This window comes from Medicago truncatula, chromosome 1 (assembly GCF_003473485.1).
Source record: "Medicago truncatula cultivar Jemalong A17 chromosome 1, MtrunA17r5.0-ANR, whole genome shotgun sequence".
Classification (NCBI taxonomy): Eukaryota; Viridiplantae; Streptophyta; class Magnoliopsida; order Fabales; family Fabaceae; genus Medicago; species Medicago truncatula.
In genome coordinates this window covers 10,222,340-10,250,326 of record NC_053042.1, presented here as the reverse complement: position 1 = coordinate 10,250,326, position 27,987 = coordinate 10,222,340, and the positions used below count along the sequence as shown (strand labels likewise).

The window sequence follows — 27,987 nt, the reverse complement described above, 5'->3', positions numbered from 1 at the left end:
AAGAATCACCTCCAACAAGTCCAACCAGTTATCGAGATCCAAGTATTTAATCTCCAACACATTGCTTGAAGATGTTCAACCAGCATGAGAAGCCATATTGTACTCATTTGAATAATTAAGAATTAATTGCAGATGAACCACTCATATGAGCCGTGACTTGGATGTTTCCACACTGGCTAGAGCTTATGATATAGCTGCTTATAATATGAGTGGTTCATCTGCAATTCTTAATTATCCAAATGAGTACAATATGGCTTCTCATGCTGGTTCAACATCTTCAAGCAATGTGTTTGAGATTGAATACTTGGATCTCGATAACTGGTTGGACTTGTTGGAGGCGGTTCTTGATCAAGCGGAGAAAAAGAATAGGGGACCCTGAAAATCTAATATACTAGCTAGTAATAAACATTATAATCAATGCTATTCATGAAATAATGTTACTTAGTTTAATATACAAACTAGTAATTATGTACGTCTGCGTGTGTAAAATGTTTAGAAAAAAAATGGTCTCAATCTTAATTTAGGATTCCAAATAACAAAAACAAGTGGTAATTGCAACCCAAATAGCTTAAATAATTTTTTTGGCAAAAGTTGAGGATGAGATTTACGATCTCTGTTAACTAAGAAAACAATTAAAATTAAATTAGTTTTGTTTCATAGTTTTGAAACAATAGTAATGTCATTCCATTTTGTATTTAGATGGTAGAATTAACACCACCACTACTAATACTAGTAGTAGCACTATGAAGGAATATTAGCGGCATGATAATTTAAGAATAAAGAGAGGAAAATTCTATGGTGAAGTCATGAAAATGACTTTTTTGGTGAAGTTAAAACTGTAACATAAAAAATATAGTGCGTAACACGCCACTGTTTGTACAGTGGCATCAAAAGTTCAGTCCTCATAGTATCGTCAATTCATCAGATTAACAAGATTACACTTAATCTAATTTTATCCTACCTTGTTTTAAGTGTAACACCCCACAAAGTGTAACACTTAAGACTATCACATAATATCATCAACTCTGGTTGTATGTTAAAGATGACAACAATACAATAGTACCTTGTAAGTCCAAAATGTTGCAAGCATTACTAGATGAATTACTATTGAACATTAATCAACAATCAACAATTTAAAAATGAATCAAACATTAAGATCATAATTAACTTTTCCAAAAAAGTTAGTTTCCTGACTGCACCATAGAAGCTCCCAGAAAGAGAAGTAGATCACCAAAAGGAGAAAGTTCTAGTCAAGATTCACAAGCTGATGGAACCTCTAGCAGAAGACGCGTAATTCCTCCTACTCTCCATCCTCATCAAGAAGATATCAACAATGTCAACATGTCTTCTTTAGTTTCATCAACTTCATGGAGGTACTATATCGGTAATAGCGTCATTTCAACTATGTTAAACCAACACATGATGAATGAAGTTGTTGCTGTAGGTGCAGGTCCAAGTAGTACTATTGCTCAATCTCAAATTAATTTTAGACATTGAGTAGTACTACCACGTAGTACTACCATGCAGTGTTATTATTTTGAGACTGAGTAGTAGTATTACTTGGTTATTCACTTGCAACATCCACTTCATTTATCATATTCTGGTTCAATATAATTGAAATGACACTATTACCAATATTGTTCCTCCATGAAGATGATGAAACTGAAGAAGATATGTTGACATTGTTGACATCTTGATGAGGATAGAGAGTAAGAGAAATTACACATCTTCTTCTAGTGGTTCCACCAGTTTGTGAATCTTGACTATAACTTTCTCCTTTAGGTGATCTACTTCTCTTGATTGATAAATTATCAGGCCACTGATCATCATTCATAGTACTACTAGTAGTATTATTAGTGGTGGTGTTAGTTGCACTATCTAATTATTAAAGACAAAATAGAATAGGATTACAATTGTTTCCTGCAAACTGCTCCTTGAGCTTCTTGTTGTTTCTAAATAGTTCCACCTCTTAATTTTCGTAGCAAGACTTTAGCATGGATAGAAACTGCCTTTTTTTTTTTCTTCGTACCTAGCAGTAGAAACCCAAAACAATAAACATTTTATCAGCTAAGATGTTTGTCTCAATTTACAATCTAGTAAAGTAAATATAACAAATCTATATAATTGTCAGAATTCTCTTCCTACACACTCTTTTATATTTGACAAGAAAAAAATAAGGAAAAATAGGTCTTATTTTATATTTGTATTGTAGATCATATTATTCAACTATTATCTATATAATTGCCAGAATTCTCTTCCTACACACTCTTTTCACAAAATAGATTTGATTTCCGCATAATTTGGGGAGTTTTTTGCGTGTGTTTAATCATCACGACTTGCCACAAATTAGATTTGATTGTGTCATGTGTTAAGAAAAAAATAAATTGATTAATCACTCACAATAAAATAATAATAATTATAGATCGATAAGATACAAGTTTACCTTCAAAGAGAGGATGAGAGCACAGACATGAGAGAGTTAGAGAGCAAGATCAAACTAGGAGAATGATAGTGAATTTGAACAATGACCGGTCTTTGATTATTATTATTAAAAATTGAAACGATGGTGCATAGAAGAGAGTATTGAATGTACATTCATGACTTATGATATGAAATTAAATAAAAATAAAAGGTTATTTATAACCATTGAACCACACATAAACTCATCACGAGTACACATGGCATATTTTGATAGTATAAATACATAGATACTACGTGTTTTCCACCAAACATTGTATTTTGATTGGTACTTAGTTTTTAATCATGACGCGTTTTTACACATGGCAGGTTTTTATTGTATCATAACTGAGAAACTTGTGTGTATTCTGCCAAACATTGAAGTTTGATTGGTGAGTTTTTAATCATGATGCGTTCTTACAAATGGCATGCTATGATTGAATCATTACTAAAAAACTTACGTGTATTCTACTAAAGATTGTATTTTGATGGATGAGTTTTTAATCGTGACAGATTCTTACACGTGACATATTATAAATGCATCATTATTTTGGAAATTGTGTGTATTCTTCCAAACATTATATTTTGATATGTGAATTTTTAATCGTGATGTGTTTTTACACGTGTTATGCTTTGATTATATCATTAGTTAGAAACATAAATTAAATATGAATTTTTATGCTTTTGGCGCTTAAAAAATCATATTTAATTTATGTTATGTTAAAAAAATATAAGTTTTCTGGGAGAGATTCTTATTATATTCTAAACATTCCTAGAATTTTTCATTCAAAAATATGAAGACTGCACAATAATTGATCTAAAAGTAGTGACTAAAAGTGATGATTGAACAATTTCCGAGGACTAAAAGTCAATGCAAAATTCTTTGGGGACTAAAAGTCATCCAATTGTAATTTTTTTTTGAAGGAAACTCATCAAATTGTAACTGTTATAATAAGCTTGACATAAATTTCCTTCATGTGCTGCAATACATATGAGTTAAATAAGAGGGAAGGAGATACGGACAAGAATAATAATATTCATAGGTATGGGGAAGAGAAAAACAATTTTCCCAGGAAAGAATTACGAGTATCATTGCTCCATGTTTTCGATTTTGAGTTCTTCAATCACTAGAAGCAATAATTGTGTGTGAGTGAGAGAAATGATACACAAGAAAAAGAAACACGGATTAATTATGGGCCTTTGAATTAAAATAACTGACGGATGATATTTGATGTCAACGGATTCTGTCTCATATATATATAGGCAAATTCTATGGTACACCCAACCATTAAATTTAATAGTTAAATGTGTTATTTTTTGAAGAGAAAAATTGTTTTCTATCATCTATAATTATAATAATTAAATCTTATTTACCAAAAACGTCGACGAAATAAAATTTAATTTTTCTGAATTTTTAGTACTCATAATAGAGAATTTTGATTATTTTTTACAATAAAAAGTAAAAAAGAAATTATTATGATTTTTATAAACAATAAAATGATATTTTTTCTTGTGAAATGATATTTTCTAAAATATAAATATCAACAAATACCTCTTTATTCCATAAAAATAATAGTTAATTTAAAGATTTTTAAAGTAGGAGTACCGATACACCTTAATTTGCAAGTGTACCGTATAAGTAGGATACATGATTTTTGGGTTAGACATGGATTCTATACCTGACCAAAATTGATCGTTTCGCTTACAAACATGTCGAGTGGCTTGGGGATATATATGTCAACATGTGATAAATGCGGTCTCCTATGATTAAATATTGGGGCAGTCTAGTTGGAAGGTATAGAATCGAACACAATTATAACTTAAATTTTATTGGGCTAATATACTACCACCCAACCAGTTTGAGTCGACCCATTAACATCTAACCCTAACCCAACTCATATGCTGCTATAAAAACAAACAAAAAAATCATTTGTTGAGATAGAAACCCTATCTCAATCTCTTTGGTAGTCAATCTATCTTCTTGTTCAATTTCCTTTTTGTTCTCAAGTCTCAATCTTGGATCGTGTTTGTCAGTCACTCTTGTTGTCTCTAATTTATTTTTATTGTAGGGTTTAAACGGTTTTGATTTGGAATTTTTACCAACACGTTTATGGTTTTCATTTTTCTTTCATCTTATTTGAAGATCTTGATCAAAGGACAACAACAATAGTAGAGTTCAAAACAGCGGCGAAGCTCGCAAAAAATTTATGCAGGGGTCAGCTATAAAGATTTTATTTTTATTTTTAAAACGAACATATATTTTAAAGGATAAAATATATTTTTAGTCACATAAATTATAATTTTTTAGGTTTAGTCCTTAATAAAAAGTATTCAATTTTTATCTCAGTTTTTTAAAATTTTACAAAAACAAAGTACTTTTAGTCTTGAATTTAATCTCTAACAAAAAAATTAAGGACTAAAATTAACAAATCTTAGAAAATTAACATAAAAATCGCTATTTAAAAACGTCGGGCAAAATGCGTTTCAAGAACTCAATTTCATCAATAATTGACTGTTTAATAATAGATTAATAATGTTTTTTCAAATGTGAATAAATAGGTTATTTGCAAGAAACTCACCGTCCATTTAGTTTGTCAATGACTATTGTCTTGATAATTTTTATTGTTGAAAAAAGTTTCTCTATTGTTGTTATTGAGATCGGGAGTATCAAACAAATACAAATAAATCTATCAATCTTGTAGTAATTTTTTACTTTATTATTTATGTTAATTTTTGCAACGGAATTTATTTAGGGTAGCTCAATATTTATTATTTGGAGTAGCTGGATAAAAATACATACCGACCACTTCAAGATTTTTTTTTTTTGGGGTAGCCAAGGCTACCCCTCCCATATGAAGGGCTACGCCCCTGGTTCAAAAGGTTTGTTATTTTACTCTTGTTCTCGTTCTATTTCATTTTCTTCTCTCGATCTCAACCTTGGATCATGAATCTTTTTTTTTCTGACTCTCGTTGTCTCTACTTTATTTTTATCGTTTTTCATTTTAGGGTTTTTTGTTTTTGATTTCAAATGTGAACTAACATGTTTATGATTTTCCATTTTCTTTTTCTTCCTACTATGAATTTACGGACTAGAGGACACCAACAATAGTAAAGTTCTAAAGGTTTGTTATTTTAGTTTTTTTTGTTTGTTTGTTAGGGTTTCACTCCCTTAATCTTATCCTTTCCTTTTCCCTTTTGAATTTTCTTCTTATCATTTCTGCATTAGTGATTGTATCAAAGTAACAATTTGATATTTCTTTTTGTTTAAGAACTTGAAAGATTTGACACTTGGGTTAACAGAGGAAGACATTCTCTAAGGTTTGTTCTTTAATGATTTTCATAGTTCATTCTTAGTTGATTATGTATGTTTTGTTGTGATTCTTAGTTGATCGTGTACCATTTATGTAAGTTTTTGTTACAGTAAATATATGAATATGGTTTCTTATTGATTTGCATCAGTATAGAAACTAATTATATCTTAGTTTGCTTCCTTTTTTTTTTTGTTTATGTTGTTACTTTGAGTTGACAGTTTTTCATTTGTGTAAGCTTTTTTTAAAATAAATACATGAAACTACTTTCTTAGTGACACTGCATTTGTTTTTGTTCACTTTGTAATCATTTTTTTCATGTTTTTTTTTTGTTTTTTTGTCTGTTGTGACTCTTGGTTGATTGTATGATATTTGTGTAAGTTTATTTTTTTTATGTCCAATTAGAGACATAAAAATAATAAATTTTGATTGACAGAAAAAATTACTACCGATATATTGCAAATACAGAGGACATGAGGCATAAAAAAAAATTGATTTGTAATATTCGGATGTTTCTAACATTTAGCAATGAGATTAAAGATTAATTCATTTTTTTTTTTATCACTAATTCATCTTTTTACAATATATTTTTGGTTAATGGTGCTTTACCTCCTGTAATATAGTCATTTTTGAATTTTTCGTTTTTTTATGACCTATTAGGGGGGTATTCAACAATTTTTTTTTTTTTAAAGGGGATAAATAAAAAAAAATATTTTACAAGGGGAAAACAAAAAATGACCTATATTACGGGGGGTAAAGCACCATTAACCCTATATTTTTTATAACCAAAATTTACTAAAAACAAGGGGTAGTGTAAGTTTGTGTAAGAATTTCTTATTTTCTTAGAAAAAAATCTCATTTTTGAAATGAATGTCATAAAAAAGATACGGATGGAAGCGAAATGATTGAACTTTAGTGGATCGTGACATAAAATCCAAGGGTAACTTGATGGTAAAAGAAACAATAGTGAAAAACTTGAGGAGAAGAGAGATTAACTAATCACCTTAGGACCGATAGGACCACTTCTCCAAAGTGGAGTAGTGCTTGTTTTGCAATCATAGTGCTTGTTTTGCAATCATAGTAAAACCTAATAGTGTTTTGTTTAGTGATGATAAGACCGTGTAAATGGTCGTGTTGCTCTTGTAGTAACAACAATGATAACAACATAATTAGGGTTTGTCCTGATTGGAAAACAAACACTACTTCACTTTGGAAGAGTGGCCATATAGGTCCTAAGGTAAATAGTTAAACTCAATTCTTCCCAAATTTTTCAATAGTATTTCGCTTCGATTCGTCTATTATTTTTTTTTAATTTTATGGTTCATAAGTAAGATTTCTTTTTGCCTAAGGGTGTGTTTGGATGGAGGCGAAAAAGAAATTATTTGGTTCATACAAGTTCACTTTTGATTTTCTGTAATATCCTCGTTTTTATAATTGACTTTTTTTCCGACCAAATTGTTGATTATTTTTTATTTTTTGGGATCTTATTCATTGAATATTAATAACTACTTTATAAATCTTGCTGTGTCTGTCTCAAGATAAAGTTGAGTAAGATAGCATGGACCCCTCATTTGTTCAATGTGTCAAGTGTGGATAGAGAATGAACCACATAATTAGTCCAATAACTTGTGGTATTGTTGGCTTTGATTCATTCTGTATCCACACGTGACACGTTAAACTAATGAGGGGTCCATGCTATCTTACTCAACTTTATCTTGAGACAGACACAACGTTAGTTAGTTGGTTTTCTGTTCCATTCTTACTCTCACAATCTTCACTACCCTTCTTCTCCTCATTCTCTTCTCAATCACCACACAAATGTGAAGGAAATTTAGGGTTTTTCAGGTAACAATTTCATCACTTTTCAGTTTTCATCATTGTTGGTAAATGCATATGTTTAGAGTGATTTCAATTTGTTTAGAGTGAAGAGTGATGTTATCTGAATATCTAAAATTTGACACCGTATAAAAATACATTTATAACAATGGATGTGACTTGGAGACAAAAAAAAAAAACGAATTCAAAAACGAAATTGTATCTATACCATATATGTATATGGTGTCGGACACCAAAAATTGCTTTTCGATGCTCGAGGTTATTGTTCATGTTTGCTTTTCTAAGTGGATATGGACATTAGAGGTATGAACTTCCTAAGTAAGTTATTTATAAACTAATCTTTTTCATATGGATTTACAAACTAAACTTTTTTCCTTAGCAACTATTTTTACAAACTAAACTTGTTTAATGCTGCTTATATGCATGTATACTTGTGATTGTGTATGAGATATAGTTTGCTAACATGTGTATGTTTGTTGGCATTGTTTTTGGGAGTTCTATCAATGATAGTATATTGTTATGTAGTTTCTTTTGAATAGGTAAAATTATATTTTAATCGTCAGAATCCATTCTTGGATTTGTTTGCTGACATACTTTATATGAAATAATTACTCACTTTTACATATGAAATGAGATTTACCATTAACAATATGGCTTCTGGTTACTCTTCATACAGCAATGGAAAAGCTCAAATATTTGACTCTTGCCGCTGCTTCGTTTGCTTCAGCTGCAATATCTTGACGCATTGTATTCCGCTTACAAAACGCTGAAATTAGTCCTTACATCAATCGAACGCGTTACATTGATCCAACAAAAGCTTCCATCGAGAGGATTTCTGGTCAGAAATGTGTTGAAGAGTGGAAACAAGAGTTTCAAGGGAAGATATTGGTTTCAACACATTCACATGTTGTTCGGGTTACAAGGATTGCCGAAAATATTATTGGTGCAATGCATACAGAGATCAATAAAATGAGGTCTATTTCTGAGGATATTTCTCAATATGGCTTTGTGCGTCGTGTTTGGTTGTGTATGACCCGAAAGCTACCACCTTCTTTGTCTCATTTGGATGAATTGAATTGGGAGATTTTGATTGTGACCGGTGATGATGTTACTGATTATTTTGCTATAGTTTGCTCGGGAGGGAAGATTATTGCATCCACTGCTCTCATTGAGCTTCATTCAAGTGATGTAGAGTTAGCAACTATGCTTGCACATGAGGTTGCGCATATTATGGCTCGGCATGGAGTTGAAATGTGTACAAAGGTCGAGTTGATTTCTATGATAGACTGTGTGCTTAATCTATTTGTCCTCATTGATTTTTACGAAACAGTAAGGAATTGGATTAGTCATCGGTAAGATTAAGTCATTATCTCTCTTTTTCTAATACATTGATTTACTGTTTAGTTCTTTAATTGTTCATCAATGTCATCTGTTCTTACGTTTGTTAATTTATACTACTTGTTCTTCCCTTTAATCTCATGATTTGACATGGCTTCTTTAGTTTATTTTGAGTTGCATGCCTTACCTGGAGTACGGAAGTAGAATTGTGTTTCATCTACTCTAAACCAACGGTCCTTTTCGCTCACAATTTACAAGTGTGAATTTGAAGCGGATTACATTGGGCTTCTACTAATGGCAGCCGCTGGCTATGATCCCCGGCAAGCTCCTAAGTTCTATGAGAAGATGACAATGTTTGACGAGCCTGTAAAATTTCCTTTGCTTGCAAGGTTTTTAGATAGCCATCCATCAAGTAAAGAAAGAGCGAAAGCAGTGGCTCGACCTGAGATAATGCAGGAAGCTCTTATTTTGTATAAAGATGCAAGAGGCAGGCGTGGGGTTGAATGATTTCATTCTTCAGGGAAAACACATTTGTCAGCTATGCAAACTACAAAGTCCATGCAGTTAAAAATTTTAGGAAAAGTTTTTATTTTCAAATTTATTTTAATTTCATCTATATTTGCAATGAACTTCCATGTTTGTTTCAGTCTCTGAGGAACTTGGCCTATGAAAAAAACCATTGCACTTCTATGTTTGTTTCTTTATTGCATTGTACCAATACATTGTGCGATTGGTTCTTTGTAACAAAAAAAAATGATTTTAGTTCAAAATGAGTTGAATGTGAAGTGATTTATGATTTCACTTAAAAATTAATTGTACAATAAATTTGAATATACTGAATCATACTTATTAGAGTCAAAATATATCAATCATAGTTAAGTTAAAATTAATCATAAATAATCAAGTTGTTTGGGCTCCAGTGGCAAGGTGCTCCTTCCAAGGACGTATCTGGGGAATACCGGATTCAATTCCCATAAAGAACAACGCTTGGCCAGTGCCCATGCCTCTACGCATGAGCCGGATTACTCGCCCACCTTTGGTGGGTCGGAAACCGGTGCGAAAGCAAAAAAAAAAGAATTAATCATAAATACAAAATCAATTCCAATCAATATCATCCAAACATGTCAACATTAATTTTATGTATCTGGTTGACTCTACCCATGAAGTTAAACACAACTTAGATTACAAGGAGGCTAAACTAATGAGATTTATTAACACAACTAAATAGAATGTTCTTCAAAAAATTCTACGAGTCTTAACTCAACCGACAAAAATACCGAAATTGTTAGGTTGGATGTCGTGATCAAGATTCGAACTTCAACCTCTCTACTTGTACTTGTGAGTTTTAATGCTTATTTGTATTTCTTCAATTAAAAGAAAATGTTATAAAAAATGTTATACTTTTGTGATTATTCATCTCGTAAAGCTAATTTGATCAATAGGGGTTGTGAACAATAAACCCTATCAAAAAGCATTTGATCCACAAAAATCATTTCACACGGTGAACTAAGGCTATTTGAAAATTATGAACGGTTTTTATTTATTTTTATTTTTTTATGAAATTTTGATTTTTGATTAAAACTACAAATATAAATGTTTGTTGCTTTCAATTTATAACAAATCAAACTAACCATGATTATCCATTTCAATGACATGAATAATATAAACAAAAATATATAATCTAAAAAAGTAAGTATAAATATACTCATTTAGTTTGTTACACTTTTTAAATGATAAAGGAAAATAATAAGCCATATATATTCATTTCGTGTTTGTTACATTTTTTTAATATTTAAATTTATTCTTATCTATTTGTTACATGTGTTATTTCTATTAAAAATTGAGGGCATTTTTGAAAAGAGAAAAAATCAACTCAAAAGAGCTGAAATGGATTATTTTCTTTATATCTAGTATAATCTCTGTTGTCAATAATGGCAGCTATCACGGTCCGGAGCGGCCAAAAATGAACAATGTTGTAACGCTTCAAAGCGGTGCGTTTGGAGAAAGCGGATTTCGCGGCCACCCAACTAGTTTGAGTCGACCATTAACACCTAACCCTAAACCAACTCATATGCTATAAAAGCAAACAAAGAATCATTTGTTGAGATAAAAACCCTATCTTGCAGCCGCTCTTCTATTATGTCTACTGCAATCGTAAATCATAAAGCTCAATCTCTTTGGTTGTCAATCTATCTTCTTGTTCAATTTCCTTTTTGTTCTCAAGTCTCAATCTTGAATCTTGTATGTCGGTCACTCTTGTTGTCTTTAATTTTATTTATTTATTTTAGGCTATGAAGCATGGACTCCAACACGGACACCGGACACGACACTGAAACTTCGACACCGCTAGTGTAAAAAATATAGGACACCGACACCGCTACATATATGTTAATTTTCTGAATTGCGCGATGAACCAAGATAAATATTTGTGTTGATTTTTCTCTTCCTCTGCTGCTTTCTTTTCTTCCGGATTGTAGAAAAGATTTTTACAAAAAGCCAACACAACTCTTTAATCCTTCAAAGTCAAATCAGATGCAGCACGAAAAAAAGCATAGGGTGAAAAAAGAATTCAAATTACATAAACTTAGACTCACTGAACCCAGACTTAAAAATTATTAGAGCCTAATCAGCTTGCAAATAGGTGTCATTTGAATTTTTGTCATTAAACTTATTAATCCTTTCAATCAACCACTACAAATTTTAATCATTTTAGTTTTAGTCATAATCTCATTTGATTAGTGATGTGGCATGTGATTAGTGATGTGACACAAACTATGTTGTCATGTTGACTCAGCAAATTCCACCTAAAATGACAATTTTGCCGTAAATTAAATTAATTTGTATCGTCAATTCGGTTTAGGATACATTTGGTAGATAAGATAAGTGAAGCAATGATAAACTATCGCATCTCAATCTGGTGTTTGATGAATACATATTTCATACAATAGTCCAAATACAATGTTAATTTGCAAACTTACTTTTATCTACTCTCATGTCTAAATTCCAAATAATTATAGTATATTTGAAATACTTTGGCATCAGAAACATTACAAGCAAAGCAACACTTAGAATTCTCAAAAAAAAAAAAAAGTGGCAACACTTATAATGTTGTGTTTGGTTGAGTGGTGGACAATGTCACTAGAATTTAGATTTCTCTCACCATAAATTCTAGAAGCTCAAATGTGTAGCTTTTGATCCACCATTACTTCTCTGATAGAATTTGGGATCTTCTTATGAAAGGCCAACATCTGCTGGTACTCATTTCATGCCTGCATTGCATCCAAAAATTTATCATTATTATTGTTATTAACTGACAATCGCAAGCATATGAAAATTCACACCAAACTGAAATTTGTTTGTTACTATAGGATAACTATCTATGAAGCATCGATATGGTGTCAATGTCGAACATCGATGCATGTCTGACAGCGGAACAAACCTAATCTAAATAGTGTATGTCCTTCATAGATAACTATAGATACTAATTTTATATATTAAATGATATTCCCTCTATCCCTTTATGTAAGTACCATTTGCATCTAATAAAATGGTGCTTAGATATATGGACGCATGGAGTATATCTCTGTCTTTATATACAAGGCTTTTATGAAATTTGTTTTTTTACTTTTTTTATACAATCATTTTAAACTCTCTAATGTATTAAATGCTTTTTACCAAAATAACCTTCATGTTTTGTCACCTCTCTCATGTGAGGATTGATAAAATAAATGAAGTAACAAAGACTAATACAGGTTAATTATAAACATAATTTTTTTAGGCAACCTATAAACATAATTAATGAAATGTAAATTTGAGATAATGAACTCCAATGACTTTAAATGTAATTTAAAAAACATAATATCATTGTTGATGAGTTTAATGTTACAAACCAAATCACACTCTCCACGCACATAAATTTTCAAATAGACTCTTTTTTTATGGGTTAAAATTCACATAAATCATATGAATCTCATATAAATTTGATGAAACCTATATGAATTTTGATGGATGAAAAAAAAGTGTGTTGAAAAATATTGTTCAAAAGGTGTTTAGTGGCCTAATTTCACTATTGTATACTAACATAACATGTAAGGACAAATGAATTAATTTTTAATCTTTTTTACTCAAAACTAATTTAATTGACAAATTTAGTTATTTTTCATGGTTTGTCAAATACTTCTATTTTTGTTAATAGATTAATTAAAATTAACTTTGTGCCTAATCAGAAAAGTATCAGACAAAACAGAACCTAACAAACAAACAAAACTGTAGCTCCTTTTTCTTTATCGACCAACATGAAGTGCACGCCTTGAAAATTTGACTTGATTTATATAAAGTTCTAAAAAGAAACGCCACAATATACTCCTACTACTTTATCAATTTGGTGGTGTCTTTCCTTTTAAGGCTACCTTTAACCTCTGTCACATGTTTAGTTGTTTACATTCACTTATCAATCACCATTGGCCTACTACAATGTTAAAGTAAATGCCAATTAGTGCCATTTGAAATAAGGTGTTTATTAGCTGGAAATTATTTTCATAAATTATCTTTTTCAGAGTTTATGAAAATAATTTGAAAACAACTTATAAACGTGTCATAAACTATTTACAAGTTTATTCAAAGAGTCTCATAAGAGTTTATGGTTTATGTCAGTAGTTATGTACGAAAAATCAATCCAAACTGATCCAAAATGTAAAAATCTTGATGATGCAATCAGGATTAGTTACAAAGTCGCGTTCGAGTAAAATTCAGAGAATATTAAGAAGAGTATGTCATTAGACTTTATTCAAGTACGAAATCAGTTCATATCATTGATAATCAAAGACTAAACTCAAAGTGAAACATGACTAAACTCAAAGACTAAACATAACTAGAATACGAGTCAATGTATTCGCTTATCGCCTAACGAAACAAATCCCATAGTTTGAAAGGAAAAGAAAAAAGGATTGCTCCTTGTAGGCTTCTTAATTACCATGCCAAAATCTAAAACTTACAATAGAGTATGTTATTTAGCTAATTAATTTTGTATCTATCCATTCAAACATAAACTCATTCAATAATTAAAAAAAAAAAAAATTACTTATGGTAATTAAGAAACATACCTGCTATTACTCCTGCTACTGCAACTACTGGTTGTGCTACTACCATATCTTTTGATGCTACCATTCATGCTAGATACACCACTATGATCACTTTGATCACCCCCACATTCTGAACCACTACTCCCCAGTTTCTTCTTCCACCAATCCTTAGTAACAGATCCATCAGAAACAGATGCTCTTGGTGAAACCTTTGAATTACTACTACTTTTATTACTAACCAATAACTCTTTCTTCTTATCATGTTTCTTAGATGATCCCAAAGAAATTGGAAAAACCATTTTCAAATAAAGCCCTCCACTATCAATATTCTTCTTATCCATATTTCTACTAGCCCTAATTCCTTCTCTTTTTCGTGTGTTTTTGTTGCTCAAATTCCTCTCTTTTACCTTGTTATTTTCTTCAACATGATGTTCCTCAACAAGATCTTTCAAAGTAAGTTCATAGCTTGATTCTGGCATGTTCTTAACCATTTCCATTAACTCTCTTTGACCTCTTTCAATGGCTTGTGTCTTTGATTCAGGTGAAAGACTTCTATAGTTGTTGCTTTTACTCTTTGTTGTCCATAAAGGTGGAGAACACATACCAGATTCATCTTCAACATGTTGATCATGATGATGATGATGAAAATTGTTGTAGTTTTTGGTATGAGTTTTTTGTTGTATTCTATCATCAGAAACTGGAAAAGAAATTGTGGGTTGGTAATGGTATCTTCGTGGATCAAGCATTTTTGTTATATTATATTTTATAACATATACTTTTTTTTTTCAAGAAGAGAAATTAATATGAGTAATATTTTGTGTTAGGTTTTGAAAGATTTTGAAAGAGGGTAGGAATGGTGAAGGGATTAATAATATTTATTTTAATATATAGTATAGTATCTTCACAACCACTACAACACATTGAAAGGTGACAAAGAAGCTTTTTAAATTTCTTGGTGACTAAGTTTTTTAAAGAAAGAATTATATTGAGTGATTGGTGAGAGTGAGAGAGCGTTTCAAAAAGTCTATGGATTCTAGAGAGAATGCCACATGGGTCCAATTCCTTCCTCAATTTTCGATTTTTTGTCTTTCATAATTTTTCAATTGAATATACGTGTTACTTTGTCTTTTCTTTCTTATAATATTTTGTTATCCAATTACAAGGAGAAAATGAGGTAACCAATGACCGTTTCTCGAGGTTGTCCTTGGTAATATTGGTGATTAAAATATGTTCATCCTCCTTAAACAACAAAAGTAATAGTGCTACTTTGGGTTAATTAAAGGAAAATGTTACATATTAAGAATGATTTTATAAAAAAATATTTAAGAATAATATGATACAATAATCACCTTTAGATTTCAGTCTTATTTATTAATTTTTCATAAAAAAAAATACACAACACACACCAAACCATAATTTCCGGTCAGACCAAAATTTTATTGGCTAACATTAATTTAAAGACAATTTTTTGATAAAATCTAAAAATGATTATTCTATCATGTCATTCTTAAATCTTTCTTGATATATAACATTGCTCTAATTACACAATCATTCATAGTAACATAGAAAACAAATCACATATATATAATCAATGCCGACATAATTTGCAAAATGTTAACTATAATTTAGACATATCACTTAATTTCTACATCACAATATCATTTGAATTATTATTTACTAGAATCCCTTATATTCTATAGAAAAAAATCTCTAATCCTTTTTCATCATCTAAACTTTCAAAAGAGAAGATTTACATTTAAAATCTAGAAGAATGTTTTCTAATGGTTTATTTCATCATTGCACACACCGTTTTCTTTTCTTTGGATTCCCTTTTTATCATTTTAGTTGATTTGGAGATTATCCATTTTTCTCATTTTCTTCTCTCATGGAGGTTCATCAAAATCCTAAGAGAATGTCTGGATAAGGTAATTGATAAATTTTAAAGAATTTAAAATTCTAGGCAATTCAAATGATTCAATTAAAATGTCTTCATTTCTAAATATTATTGTTTGGATGTACTAATAAAAAAATTCACTGTCATCATTTATGGAGAACTTTTATAAATTTTAATTTTTTTTGGCCGAATATGAAAATTGAAATTAGGGGTCAATTTATAATTTTTTAAAATTGAGGGATCAATTTGTAATTTCCAAAAAAAAAGGGGGTCAATTTGCACTCTTTAGAAATTTATTGGGTCAATTTGAAAATTTTGAAAAATTTAAAGACCATAATGCAAAATTTGAAAAATTATAAGAATGAAGAAATTTAAAATTCTTAACTTTTAGGTGTCATTTGAAATTCTTTAAATTTAACTTGAATAAAATACTTCATAAATTTCATCGTTTTGAAAATTCTCCAAATTATCATTCAAACAATGAAATTCACCTAAATATATTTGAGTTCCTTCAAAACATTACATTACCACAAAACATTCTCTCATCCAAACACACTCTTGGATTTTTTATTTTTTTTAAATTGTCAATTTCATTCATCCATTCAAATGAAGTTCCTTTTATAGAAGTTGTGAGGTATTCATTTAAAATATAATCGTTAAGACAACATACATATACATGAGGTGACTGTACAAATATAATTGTTTGAGATAATACAATTTGCAGGAAAGTTTGCAACATGTATTGTCTCATTATTTTTGTGGACGAATTTGATTTCTTCAAAACTATACTGCTTCATTATTTGTGCACTTGAAAAATTTGAATGAGAGTTCTGCAATGGTGGCACATTCAGATGCCTATGGCGTCTAATCCTGAAGGATGGATTGATGTATTGCTGGTATTGGATGACTGGTTGGAATAAAAGCTATCATTTTAGTCCTTCGGATATGATATTAGAAAATTAAAATATTAAGCAAATGGTAGTATATTATGTATGACCGGATATGATAGGATTAAATGAGTTTTGCTTATATATTTTAAATCATCAAACTTGACTTTTCTTTTGTATATATGCAAAATCGTCTGAGGGGGACCACACGTGATATTAACTAGCTTAATTTCTCTGGTATTTTTTTCAATATAACCTCATTGGCGGTTAATTGTCGCCGGTTATGTTTCAATGACAGTTAACTACAACTAATTAGCTTTCCGCGGTAGTTAACGGTGCCATTCCGATTAATTATGCAGACAATTGGTTATGTTTTGAGAATCATGTCAAATTTCGGCCTATTTATTACATGTAATTCAAAACAACAATTTCAGATATGGTACAACCCATACACCAATTATAATCCATCATAAGCAAGAACAATGCATAATCTTTCACCATTGACAAAAATTAAATCAATTCAACATTTTGTTAAAATTACACGAATGTTTGAAATTCAACAAAAGATAAAGAGTGTTTGAAATTCAACAACACATTACACAACATTACATGAAATCTCTACAGACATTCTTGGCACATGCAGTTGGAACGGACACAAAGATATAATATATTATTTTCAACCATCGACCTAAACATAAATTCTACATCGCTATCATCACAAACAACCTGAGGAAAATAAACCGTTTTTCACGTGTCTTTATATTTATCTTCCCTCAGGTTTACACATGACATCTGAACAAATACATGACATGTAAAATGACTTTCACCAAGATAGATAAAATATTTGTTAAATTGTCTCTTCAACTCATCCATAATATTGGTAGGAGTTAGAAAAGCCTTAATTGTATTTTTGAAAGCAGAATATCGGACGTGAGCTTCAATTTGTACATCTTCAAGCATGTTTAACTTCACAAAAGTTTATGAAATATCAAATATCATAATAAAATAAAATGAAACGTAATATAAATTGTTGCTAAAACATAGACATATATTTTTATTAATTGCGGAATCATTAATAACCAATAAAAATGTAGGTGCATGTTCCAACACATAAAAGTCATATATTTATATAATTTACATAATGTTAGTTATATATTGGCCACAAAAAATTGGCGTTGCAATATCGAACAATAAAAGGATGAACATCGACAAAAAATCAATCATCACATCAAGTGAAATTGAATCATCTACATCTTCTGCAATAACTTAAAATTCTTCCTTTGCTTTTTCAAGAGTGTCACACAAAATTTGATTGACTTGGTTTGACTCCTTTTTTGGTGGGGGTGGTTTCTCTCCTTTTTCAATGTTCATGAAGTCTTGGAACCTAACTTGTTGATCTAAATACTCAAATTCCCACAGTGATGCCTCTTCACTCTTGTGTATGTTTCACTCCGTAGATTATGGAGGTAGTGGACAACCATCTTAAAAAAAAACAAACAAGAAGAAAATAATTTGGAATTAGGTCAAGACACATGATGTTTTTTTATTCTTAAGCGGTGGCACCCTTCTAATTTGGAAAAAAGATTTCGAAGTTCCGATTCGTGATTTGTCAACTCCACTACAAACCTATTATAATAAGTTGCAATAATGTGACTCATGATTGGAAACGTCAACCACTTATCTACAAGTGCAATATCAATACTATTTTTGGGAGGATGCAAACCATTTAAGATGTAGTTAAAATGAGCCTCACTCTTAAATACCCGCACATAAAATGATTTTTCTATTACAAAATCACAACAATCTTTTAACAGTTATTTTCTCTCATCTAAATATGATTTTTTGTTGCAAAAGACATAAAAGGGTAAATATGTGATGATGGGTCAAATTATTTAGATGGGCAAGATTGTATTTTTGTTGGTCATTAAATTTCATATTTAGAGAATAGATTTGAATTGTACTTATAATTTTAATCAAAATCAAAATTTCATACAAAATACCATTTATAATTTACATGTGTTAGTACAATAAAAATAGCAAAAAAACAGGAACATATTTAAAGATGATTAAAGAGCATAAAAGGTGCCACAAATAAAGAGCATAAAATATGAGCGAAGTCTCCCTTAACCCAAAAAAAAAACCTTACCAAATTGAAATGGAAAAACTACAAATAAATGGATCTCAAATTATCTGAGGTAGTGGAGCAAAAATAATAATTCTAGCCACTGACTTCAGCAATAATCCTCCTCCTAAAGAGGATAATTTGGTGCATTAAAGCTCATGTATACGTAGGATTAAAAAATGGGTCCCACCATTTGATGTATTGTATACAATCTTATCATATTTTTTACATAAGAGGTTGTTTTCAGAACTTAAACTTGTAACATTTTAGCCACATGACAACAACTTTATCAGTTGCGCCAATGTTACCCCTCTAATCCTCTTCCTAAAGTGATTAAGGCGAACATTAACTTAGTAACATTTGTCTAGCCAAAAAACACAGCAAATATCTAGTAATATGAGCAATGAAAGAATCCATTTCCATACGAGAAACTCCTCCTTCATCCATTGACGTACTAACAACATTTTTAAGTTTTATCTCTCTCTCTCTCAACATTCTCAATATCTGAAGCAGTAACCAATTCATGTCTATTAGCCCAATCCTCGACAACCAAACCAATCTTTAACATTCTTAATATCTCGTGCATAAAATATGAGCCAAGTCTCCCTTAACAAAAAGAAGAAGCTTACCAAATTGAAATGATAAAACTACACTAGACACTAAAGCTCTCGCCAGGGCCGGACTAATGTATATGAAGGTCTAAAGCGAAATTTAAATAGAGGTCTTTTAAATGCGTTGAGATAGAATAAGACAAAATTAAGAAAAAAATTCCATAAGTTCCCTCAATCGAAAGTAATTCTATATGATGTGTATCAGACACTAATTAAATATGAGTATTTTGTCAGCTAGAAATCAAACTTTGGTTTGTCACATTGTGAGAGTATATCCTCTTTCGCTATAATCAACTCCGTTAGTGCGTGACCTTTATAATATGTGTGCGCGCGCGCGTGCATGTGTGTGTATTGAAAATAATATTTAATATAAACATTATTCACCAATAGTTAGAAATCTTAAAATAACAAAATAATATTGAAATAAAACAAATATAAATTAATTTTTTACTTTTACAAACTTTGATTAGACACTACTTCTCTTAATATATTTAAAACAACCAACATCAAATTAGATTGATAGAAATATGAAGGTAAAAAGAAGTTAAGGATGAAATAACCAATAAATAGCTAGCATTGAAATAGAACTTTCGTCAAGATTTATGATCATCATTTACACAACAACTATCTAGTAATATGAGCGATAAAAGAATCCATTTCAATACGAGAGACTCCACCTTCATCCATTGACGTACCAACAACATTTTTAAGTTTTATTGCTCTCTCTCGCATCTCATCACCTTCCGTTGTCTCCATCAACCTTCTAACAACATTCTCAATATTTGAAGCAGTAACCAATTTATGTCTTTTAGCCCAGTCCTTCACAACCAAACCAATCTTTAACACTTGTGTTATCAAAACACAGTTTCTTGGTTGGTCAGAATGCATAGGCCATGCTGCTATTGGCACCCCCATTGAAATGGTCTCTAAGGTAGAGTTCCATCCACAATGACTCATAAACCCTCCCGTTGAAGGGTGGCTTAGAATTTCCAACTGGGGTGCCCAATCCCTCACAACAAAGCCCATTCCTTCAACTCTCTCTTCAAACCCTTTTGAAAGTTCACCTCTTTTCCCTTCATTTTTATCAAAGATGTCTCCTTTATCAGCATCTCTCAACACCCAAATAAACTTTATCTTGCTTTGTTTCAATCCAGTTGCAATCTGTTCAATTTCTTCATCTGTCAAGGTTGTTGTTGTTCCAAAAGATACATATATAACTGAGTTTGTTTCTTGTTTATCAAGCCATTCCATGCATGAGTGCCTACCCTTTGAATCTTTCTTCTCCTGATCAATGGTTAGAGGGTTGAAGGGTCCCACTGCCCAATGCTTCTTATTGCAAGTGATTTTCTCTATCAATTCCAAGTAAGGACCTTCGATTACTCTGTTTGTATTGTAGATGCTCCCATTACTGAATTCACAGAATTCCATTTGTGCAATCATGAAATCAACGAATTGGTTTGTGAAGCATCCTTCCATAGAAGGAACATCAATGATATGTGAGCTTTCAATTGGAGTTTTTCCCATTCTCTCCCAAATGGAAGTGAAAGCTGTAAAAGCACATGTGCTGACAAACATGTAATTCTCAACATTCGCTATGTTTTTAGCATCTTGTACCACAGAAGCCATATATGTGTCATGAATTACAACGACCCTTTTGAAAACAGATGAAAGTGATTGCATGAGTTCCGCCACAGGCTCGCGAAGATGTAAAGATGCTTCAAAAGAAGGAAGCATATGAGAAGGAAATTTAGTTTCTGAATTTAGGATGGGAGGAGGTGAAACAAAGTGAGGAACTTTGAAGTGATGAAAATGGATGTTTGGATCCCAACCTTGGCCACGAATCGTAGCTTGACGGTTGTGTATAGAAGTGCCAACATAATGGACAGGTATGTTGTGTGATAAGATTAGGCGTGAGAAGTGTAGAAGCTGATTCAAATGGCCTTGTGCTGGGAAAGGTACCACAACAACCACTACTTGGTTTTTAGAATTGCTTTGGCCATTGGAAGCCATTAAAATACTTTTTTTTTTTTTTGGCTAGAATCAAGTGTTGAACTTTGAAACTGGGTAAGTAACTATGAATGTCTTGGCATATACTTTATAAGAAGTGAAAAATGAAGATTATGGTAGGTGGAAGAGTCTTTGGTGTGCGTTGCCTAATGTCTTTGCGGTGCCACTTTTTTCCTATTAGAGACGTGTTGTGTTGTATACTGACATTGGACATTTCTTCTTCTCGAATGAATTTTTTCAAATATTCGGTTAAATATTTAAATTTAATTTCATACAAATTATATTGTTTGTTTGTTTGTTACAAAAGGAATATAAATATGGAGTATGCTAACAAATGCTCTAAAGAAACTAAAAATAGTAAGTTTGCATTAAATTCAACGATATTTTAACTTTTAAAAAGTTAAATTCACCTCTTTCGATCATTTTTCAATACAAAATTTCTATTTTAATCCTTCGTTGTGATATGAAGTTCTCCTTCCGTCCCTATATTTAAGCACTCATTTGATTATTATTTTTTTGTCCCTAAATGTAAACCCCTTTTTCAAATTACTAGATGCGTTTATTATTTTTTTCCTAAACATACCCTAATTAATACTATTATATTATCTTGAAATATGAAAAGTCAAATTTAATACACATACAAACAAATGAATATTTCATAATATTAACGCAGACACATTAATTACACTGATAACTTTTCTTAAGAAATGTGAAAAAGGCAACGGATGCCTATATTAAGGGATGGAGGGAGTAATTAGAATATTAACATGTGTCAAACAACAACCATCGAGATACGAGTTGAAGGTCCTCATGAGCTTAATCCATTTGATAGAGACAATGCATAATATATTTAAGGTCAGATTTTAACTAAGACTTCTCCCGCCAAATATTTTTAGTTGATTTGCAATCTTCCTCTCTTATATGTTCAAACTTGTCAAGATACACCACTACCTTTTTCATTTTCACATGCATTATTCCTAGGACTTGCCGGCCTGCACGCACCAATGGAATGTTTGGCAAATAGTTTGCATTATTTTTTAGGGAAAGTAATTTGCTTTATTGTTTGCTTGCAAACAGGGGCGAATCTGAACCGACAATATTAGAGGGGTAATTTTTTTGTCAAATAATTAAATAATATTAAATTTAATCAGAAGTTATATTAAAAATAGTTGTAGCAATTAAAATTACAATGAAAATGATCTATTTTTCGTTTGTTGAAAATGAATTAAAATTATATCATTACTAATTATTCTAAGAACATCTCTTTCTACATAGGTTACAAGAGATGAATCAAATGTTGTAGCATGATACTCATGCATACGGACGGGTGAGCGCGTTGCCTCTTTTTTTAGAAGCAAGTCGCAATTGCGTAGAAATTATAAATAAAAAAATAGATCCCTGTATTGTTATATGAACCGGTTGAAAAACCGGTTGTGGGTGTGCAAAGAAATCTGCTATCCTCCCCATTTGAGCGGTTAAGGCTTGGCAACTTCGATTTGTGTCCCTTATCAAAGGATTAAACACGGTACCAATTTGTTGTGTTAACAAATTAACCATTTTGTGGTTACTCTCGTCCAATTGTTGTCTTAACAAATTCATCGAATCTGTTGTCAACGTTGGTAGAGTATTCCGACCAAAAATGCTAGAACTTGAGGGACTATGTACGTTGTGCATTATGAACGGATTTTCTTGGTCTGCAAATGCGGACACACTATTATGTACATTTGCAATCATCGAAGTTGGCATACCATACAGTTGTTCCCTAGAAAGATTCTGCATATTTGTATTTCGATCATCAAGCCTAGCCCTGACTAAAGGAGAACTTTGAGTGTTGCTAGTCGAAGGAACACCAGCAGTGAATGGGAGTATAACGATTCCCATTTCTGTTCGTGTCATCGGAGCTGACGTAGAAACATTTGAGGAAGCGGTTACTCTCATTTCCGTCGAAAGTGGCATAGCCATAGTTGCCCCCACAGGGGTCAACACATTTAAATCTCCCAAAGGAGAGGTTGCGTGTAAAGATTGTGCTTGTGAAGATGATTGTGAAGAGGATGAACTGGCACGAGCCATAATTTACCACTTCTCAAATGTATACACAAACAATTTGTTGTTTTAGCAATGAAGTTACCCGGAAATAGTAACGAAATTCTAAAAACGGATCTCACCAAGGAGATGGGTTTTGAAAACAGTTGTTATGAAAAAGTTTTGAAAAATCAATTGCACAAACAGAGTCCCACTGGGCGTGCCAATTTGTTTGTCTGTGTTTTTAACAAACCACGGGCTAGTTCTAATTCTTACAAGCGAGACCGAACTAGAGATCTCAGGAGTATGTTGTGCAAAGGTTTTAATCGAAAAAAGGGTTTGAAAAAGAGCCACGAGATGCACTCAGGTTACTTAGAGAGCAGGAAAGGTTTGTGAAGAAAAGGCATTGTCTCTCGACAGGTTTGAGATTGCAAACAAAAGCAACGTAAAGTAAAAACAAAAAGATAAAGGGCTTTAAGCATGTAAACTTAAAGGAAAAGGTAAATGCAATACATTAAAATAAAGGTGGTCTACAAATCAGTTTACATACATTCTGTATAACTCGTTTCCCTAGAGGACGGTAGTTTGAGTGTTGTAGAATTTTGTATATGATTTGCGACCCATTTTCCGGCTTGGAAACACTTATTTATACTAAAAACCTAACTGGCGAACCACTAACTCCATGATCAGCACTTCCTCCATCTTGGACAACTGCTTGCCCCACGTTTCAACTAAGGAAACCGCTTGCAAGATATAAATTGTGTTTTCCCGCCTTCATTGCTTGACCTCGATGCGAGCTCTCTTCGACTTTGTTCCATCAAACTTCAAATCACACGTTAGCTTGCTATTTTGTCGAAATCGTCAATCTTAATTTCATATAAAATATCGTTCATGATTTACACACATTAGCACAATAAAAATAACAAAAAGACGGGCACGTATTTTTGCTAGTAAATATAAAGATCATTAAAGAGCATAAAAGGTGCCACAAATAAAGAGTATAAAATCTGAGCTAAGTTTCCCTTAAAAAAAAAAAAAAAACTTACCAAATTGAAATGGAAAAACTACACTAAAGCTCTCGTATACGCATGATCCTGAAAGGGGTGCCACCATTTGGTGTATTGTACGTAGCATTACTCTGTTGTTTACATAAGAGTAGGGGTGGGAAAAGGCCTAAGCCTAGCCTGCCAAATTTTTTTAAAGCCTAAGTCTGGGCTGCGGTCTGTCACATGCCTACTTTTTAGGCCTGAGTCTGGCCTTCTGAAAGCCTGATATGACATGCTTGCCTGTTTAAATGTCTATATCTTATTAACATCTTTAAATAAGCAATGTGATCTAAGTTTAAATAGACTAGTAAACTAATAGTTCAATTAAATTAAACTCTATTTTGATAATCAACATGATGTTTTAGGAAATTTTAACAATATATTGTATCATATTTCAATTTTAGTAAAATTAGATGGAGCGAATATCAATGACAACCAATAATCAAAACAATTGCAACCATCAACAATAGATCTAGATCAAATTTAGAAATCAAGTGTAAAGTAATATCACAATCGAATCAAAGAACAACAGGATAAAGAGAGTAAGGAATATGAAACAACATGCCTAAAATTTATTCACTAAGTTCGGTCCAAGAAATGACCTACGACTTGAGGAGAAAGATCTCGTCATTTCACCATCAATGAATTTCTTATAGAGAAATACAAAAGAGTTATAAGAAATTAGCTTGTGTTTCAACAAGCACTCCAAATCAATTTTAATTCCTAACCTTTTCTCGAATATCTTTCTGTGACCAAGAGACTCGTTGATTTCCATATACGAATTGTTTACAAATTGTTTTTCAACTTTAGAATCTAACCCCCTAAATGAACCAACCCTTAGTCTTTGATTTCCTAAGGATCTCATATTTTGGTGTCCCAAGTTGCTCAGAAAGACTCAATCTCTCATGTGTTTCTCAGCTTTCCCAAGCCATGAATCTCTCCCCAAAAGTCATCAACCATTTCCCAATAATCTCTTTCTTTTGGAACTTCAAAAAAAAAAAAAAAGACCCTCAACATTTAGTCTCTAAGTTCCCTAAAAGTTCACTTCTTTGGTTTCATGAGATTATCAAACCTTGAATCTCACCCAAAAGACACCAACCCTTAGCGTGTGCCTTTTCTCCGGGTCCCCTCTTTTGGTTCCTTGAGATTCCCCAACAAATGGATAAAATTGCTTATATTGTAAGCAGATCTAGTGCAAATTGTGCCACGATTGCAGTAAACCGTGGTACAATTCCAATTCTTACACAATACTCTTGGTACCAATAGGAAAAAACGTACACGTTTTTTGACAAATCAACAACATCAATTTTCCCAACTTGCAAGATCATCCCACAATTTTTTCAGAGAATTCAGCACTCAATTGAGTCAAATTTGAACAAAATTAATTGATACTTTTGTTTTAATAATTAATTATAAAAATATTGACATCTAAGTATTTATCTCCCTCACTATGTGACCTTGTTAAAGTTCTTTTGAAATTATGGTCGCATCTCAGTGTAGACTTACCTAATTTGTTAGACCCAGATCCCTTTTTTCTTCTATAAAATCAATGTCACAATCTCTATAAATTTAACTCAGTTAATAGATATATTGCAAAATATATATATATATATATATATATATATATATATATATATATATATATATATATATATATATATATATATATATATATATGTGATGATTTTCGAATGTCGAATTTACTATTTGTTCATCTTTTAAGGTGAATTTTCACTTAACTATTTGAAATAAAAATTGGCATGTCGTGCTTCATTATTACCTTGATGCTGCTATGATTCAAGACACCAAAAAACATTTTGTTTACCGGTGTTATTTAAAGCATTTTATATTGGGTTAAAAGGCGATTTAACGTTGTCTCGAGCTTTTTGTCAATAAATAAATAATTTGCATGTGGAATTATTTTACTTTTTTTTTAAATTAAAGGTTTATTAACAAAATACTTATTTTGTAGTGATTTATTAACAAAATACTAATCCAAGTACAAGTTTTGCAAGGATTTATTTAAAAAAGAAAAGATGCATATAGCATTTTATTAATAATAAATTGTTCATTATAACGACGTACGTGAGACTAGCTAATAATGTGGCAGAAATATTAACCGGAATATTTAAAAAGATTTCCGACCACCATGTCTATCCACCACCACTTCCCTTCACTCACGACTAACTAAAAAAACGACCACCATCACCTCGGCCCAGTGGCGGAGCCAGAAATATTGTAAAGCCTGGGCAAAAAAAAATTTGCAACACATTTATAGGGCGTACATAAGAAATTGCAAGCAAATAATAAAAAATATAAAGAAATTGTCCAATTTATAGAAGTTTATATAAGAAATTCATAGGAATTTACACAAGAAATTGCAAAAAAATTGGCCCGGAGCCCGGGCGAGTGCCCGGGGTCGCCGGGCCTTAGAACCGCCCCTGCCTCGGCCTCTTCCATCGCTTCTCCTTCTTGCACTATTTTTCAGCTGGATCTAGATCCGGAAAATCAATTTCAAACAAAAAATAATGGAATGTTGGAGAACACTCTTTTTTCTTATTCTCCGCTCAACCGCTGTATTAGATCGATGACACGATGACAACTACTGGTACAAATAATTCAAATGATTTTGTTTTTAATAAATTTTATGACGATTATTGTATAGTTTCAATTCTTAAGGTAATAAATATGGTGTCAATGGAAACCAACAAAAAAACGTGTTGATTATCACAACAACAAATTGATTTTTGGATAAATACAATAAAAAATGGATTTTTGGATAAATACAAAAACAAATTGTTACAGGGTCCATTATTTTGCTTTTCATTTTGAAAGCATGAATTTGAGTTGCCTTCCATTCTGCAATATTTTAATTTCGGAAATCTTTAGTATTCTGGCATAAAAAAGTTTAGCTACCAGAAGACTTTAATGAACTGAAAATATTTTGTAGGGTGAACTCAATTAATAAAAACGGAAAAATTGGAATCTTTTATGGTTTATAGGGTCAATGTATAATTGTAGAGGTGTATGGTAAAATTTCCTAAACCTAATTCACTCTTTCAGAAACCCTAGTTTTCTGAAATCCTATAAATTGTCCCCTTCTCTCTAAGCCTTCATTCGTGAGCAGCTAGCACTGTGAGTGAATGAATTTGTTCGTGTGGACTGAGTAGAGGTGGTGTCATCGAGCAATGCTTGTGATTACTCACTCTTTGAGATAAACACATATTCCTTTCAAGTTGTTGTTTGATTTATGATTAATGATTTAATCAAGACCAGCTCATCGAGATTTATTCCTCTACAAGGTTTAAATTTTTTGAAAGAACCCCTCTTACAATCCCTACAGCGGTATCATAGCATTTGGTTCTGATTAAATCATTA

General features: G+C 31.5%; 3 protein-coding genes across 3 annotated transcripts; 1 reads left to right on the top strand and 2 right to left on the bottom strand.

The window, feature by feature from the left end:
* Window positions 1–8,279: 8,279 nt before the first annotated feature.
* LOC25482437 (mitochondrial metalloendopeptidase OMA1) lies at window positions 8,280–9,446 on the top strand. Its single transcript, XM_013610990.2, has 3 exons — window positions 8,280–8,317; window positions 8,378–8,930; window positions 9,198–9,446. Exons 1-3 carry the CDS (start codon window positions 8,280–8,282, stop codon window positions 9,444–9,446), a joined length of 840 nt encoding a protein of 279 aa, XP_013466444.2.
* A 2,309-nt stretch (window positions 9,447–11,755) lies between these two features.
* Window positions 11,756–14,999, bottom strand: LOC25482436 (uncharacterized). The gene is made up of 2 exons (XM_013610989.3): window positions 14,042–14,999; window positions 11,756–12,208 (listed from the first exon to the last, which is right to left on the bottom strand). Exons 1-2 carry the CDS (start codon window positions 14,764–14,766, stop codon window positions 12,142–12,144), a joined length of 792 nt encoding a protein of 263 aa, XP_013466443.1. The 5' UTR covers window positions 14,767–14,999; the 3' UTR covers window positions 11,756–12,141.
* A 5,023-nt stretch (window positions 15,000–20,022) lies between these two features.
* LOC25482435 (zeatin O-glucosyltransferase) lies at window positions 20,023–21,676 on the bottom strand. Its single transcript, XM_013610988.3, has one exon. The coding sequence runs from the start codon at window positions 21,542–21,544 to the stop codon at window positions 20,159–20,161; it is 1,386 nt and encodes a 461-aa protein (XP_013466442.1). The 5' UTR covers window positions 21,545–21,676; the 3' UTR covers window positions 20,023–20,158.
* Window positions 21,677–27,987: the final 6,311 nt, after the last annotated feature.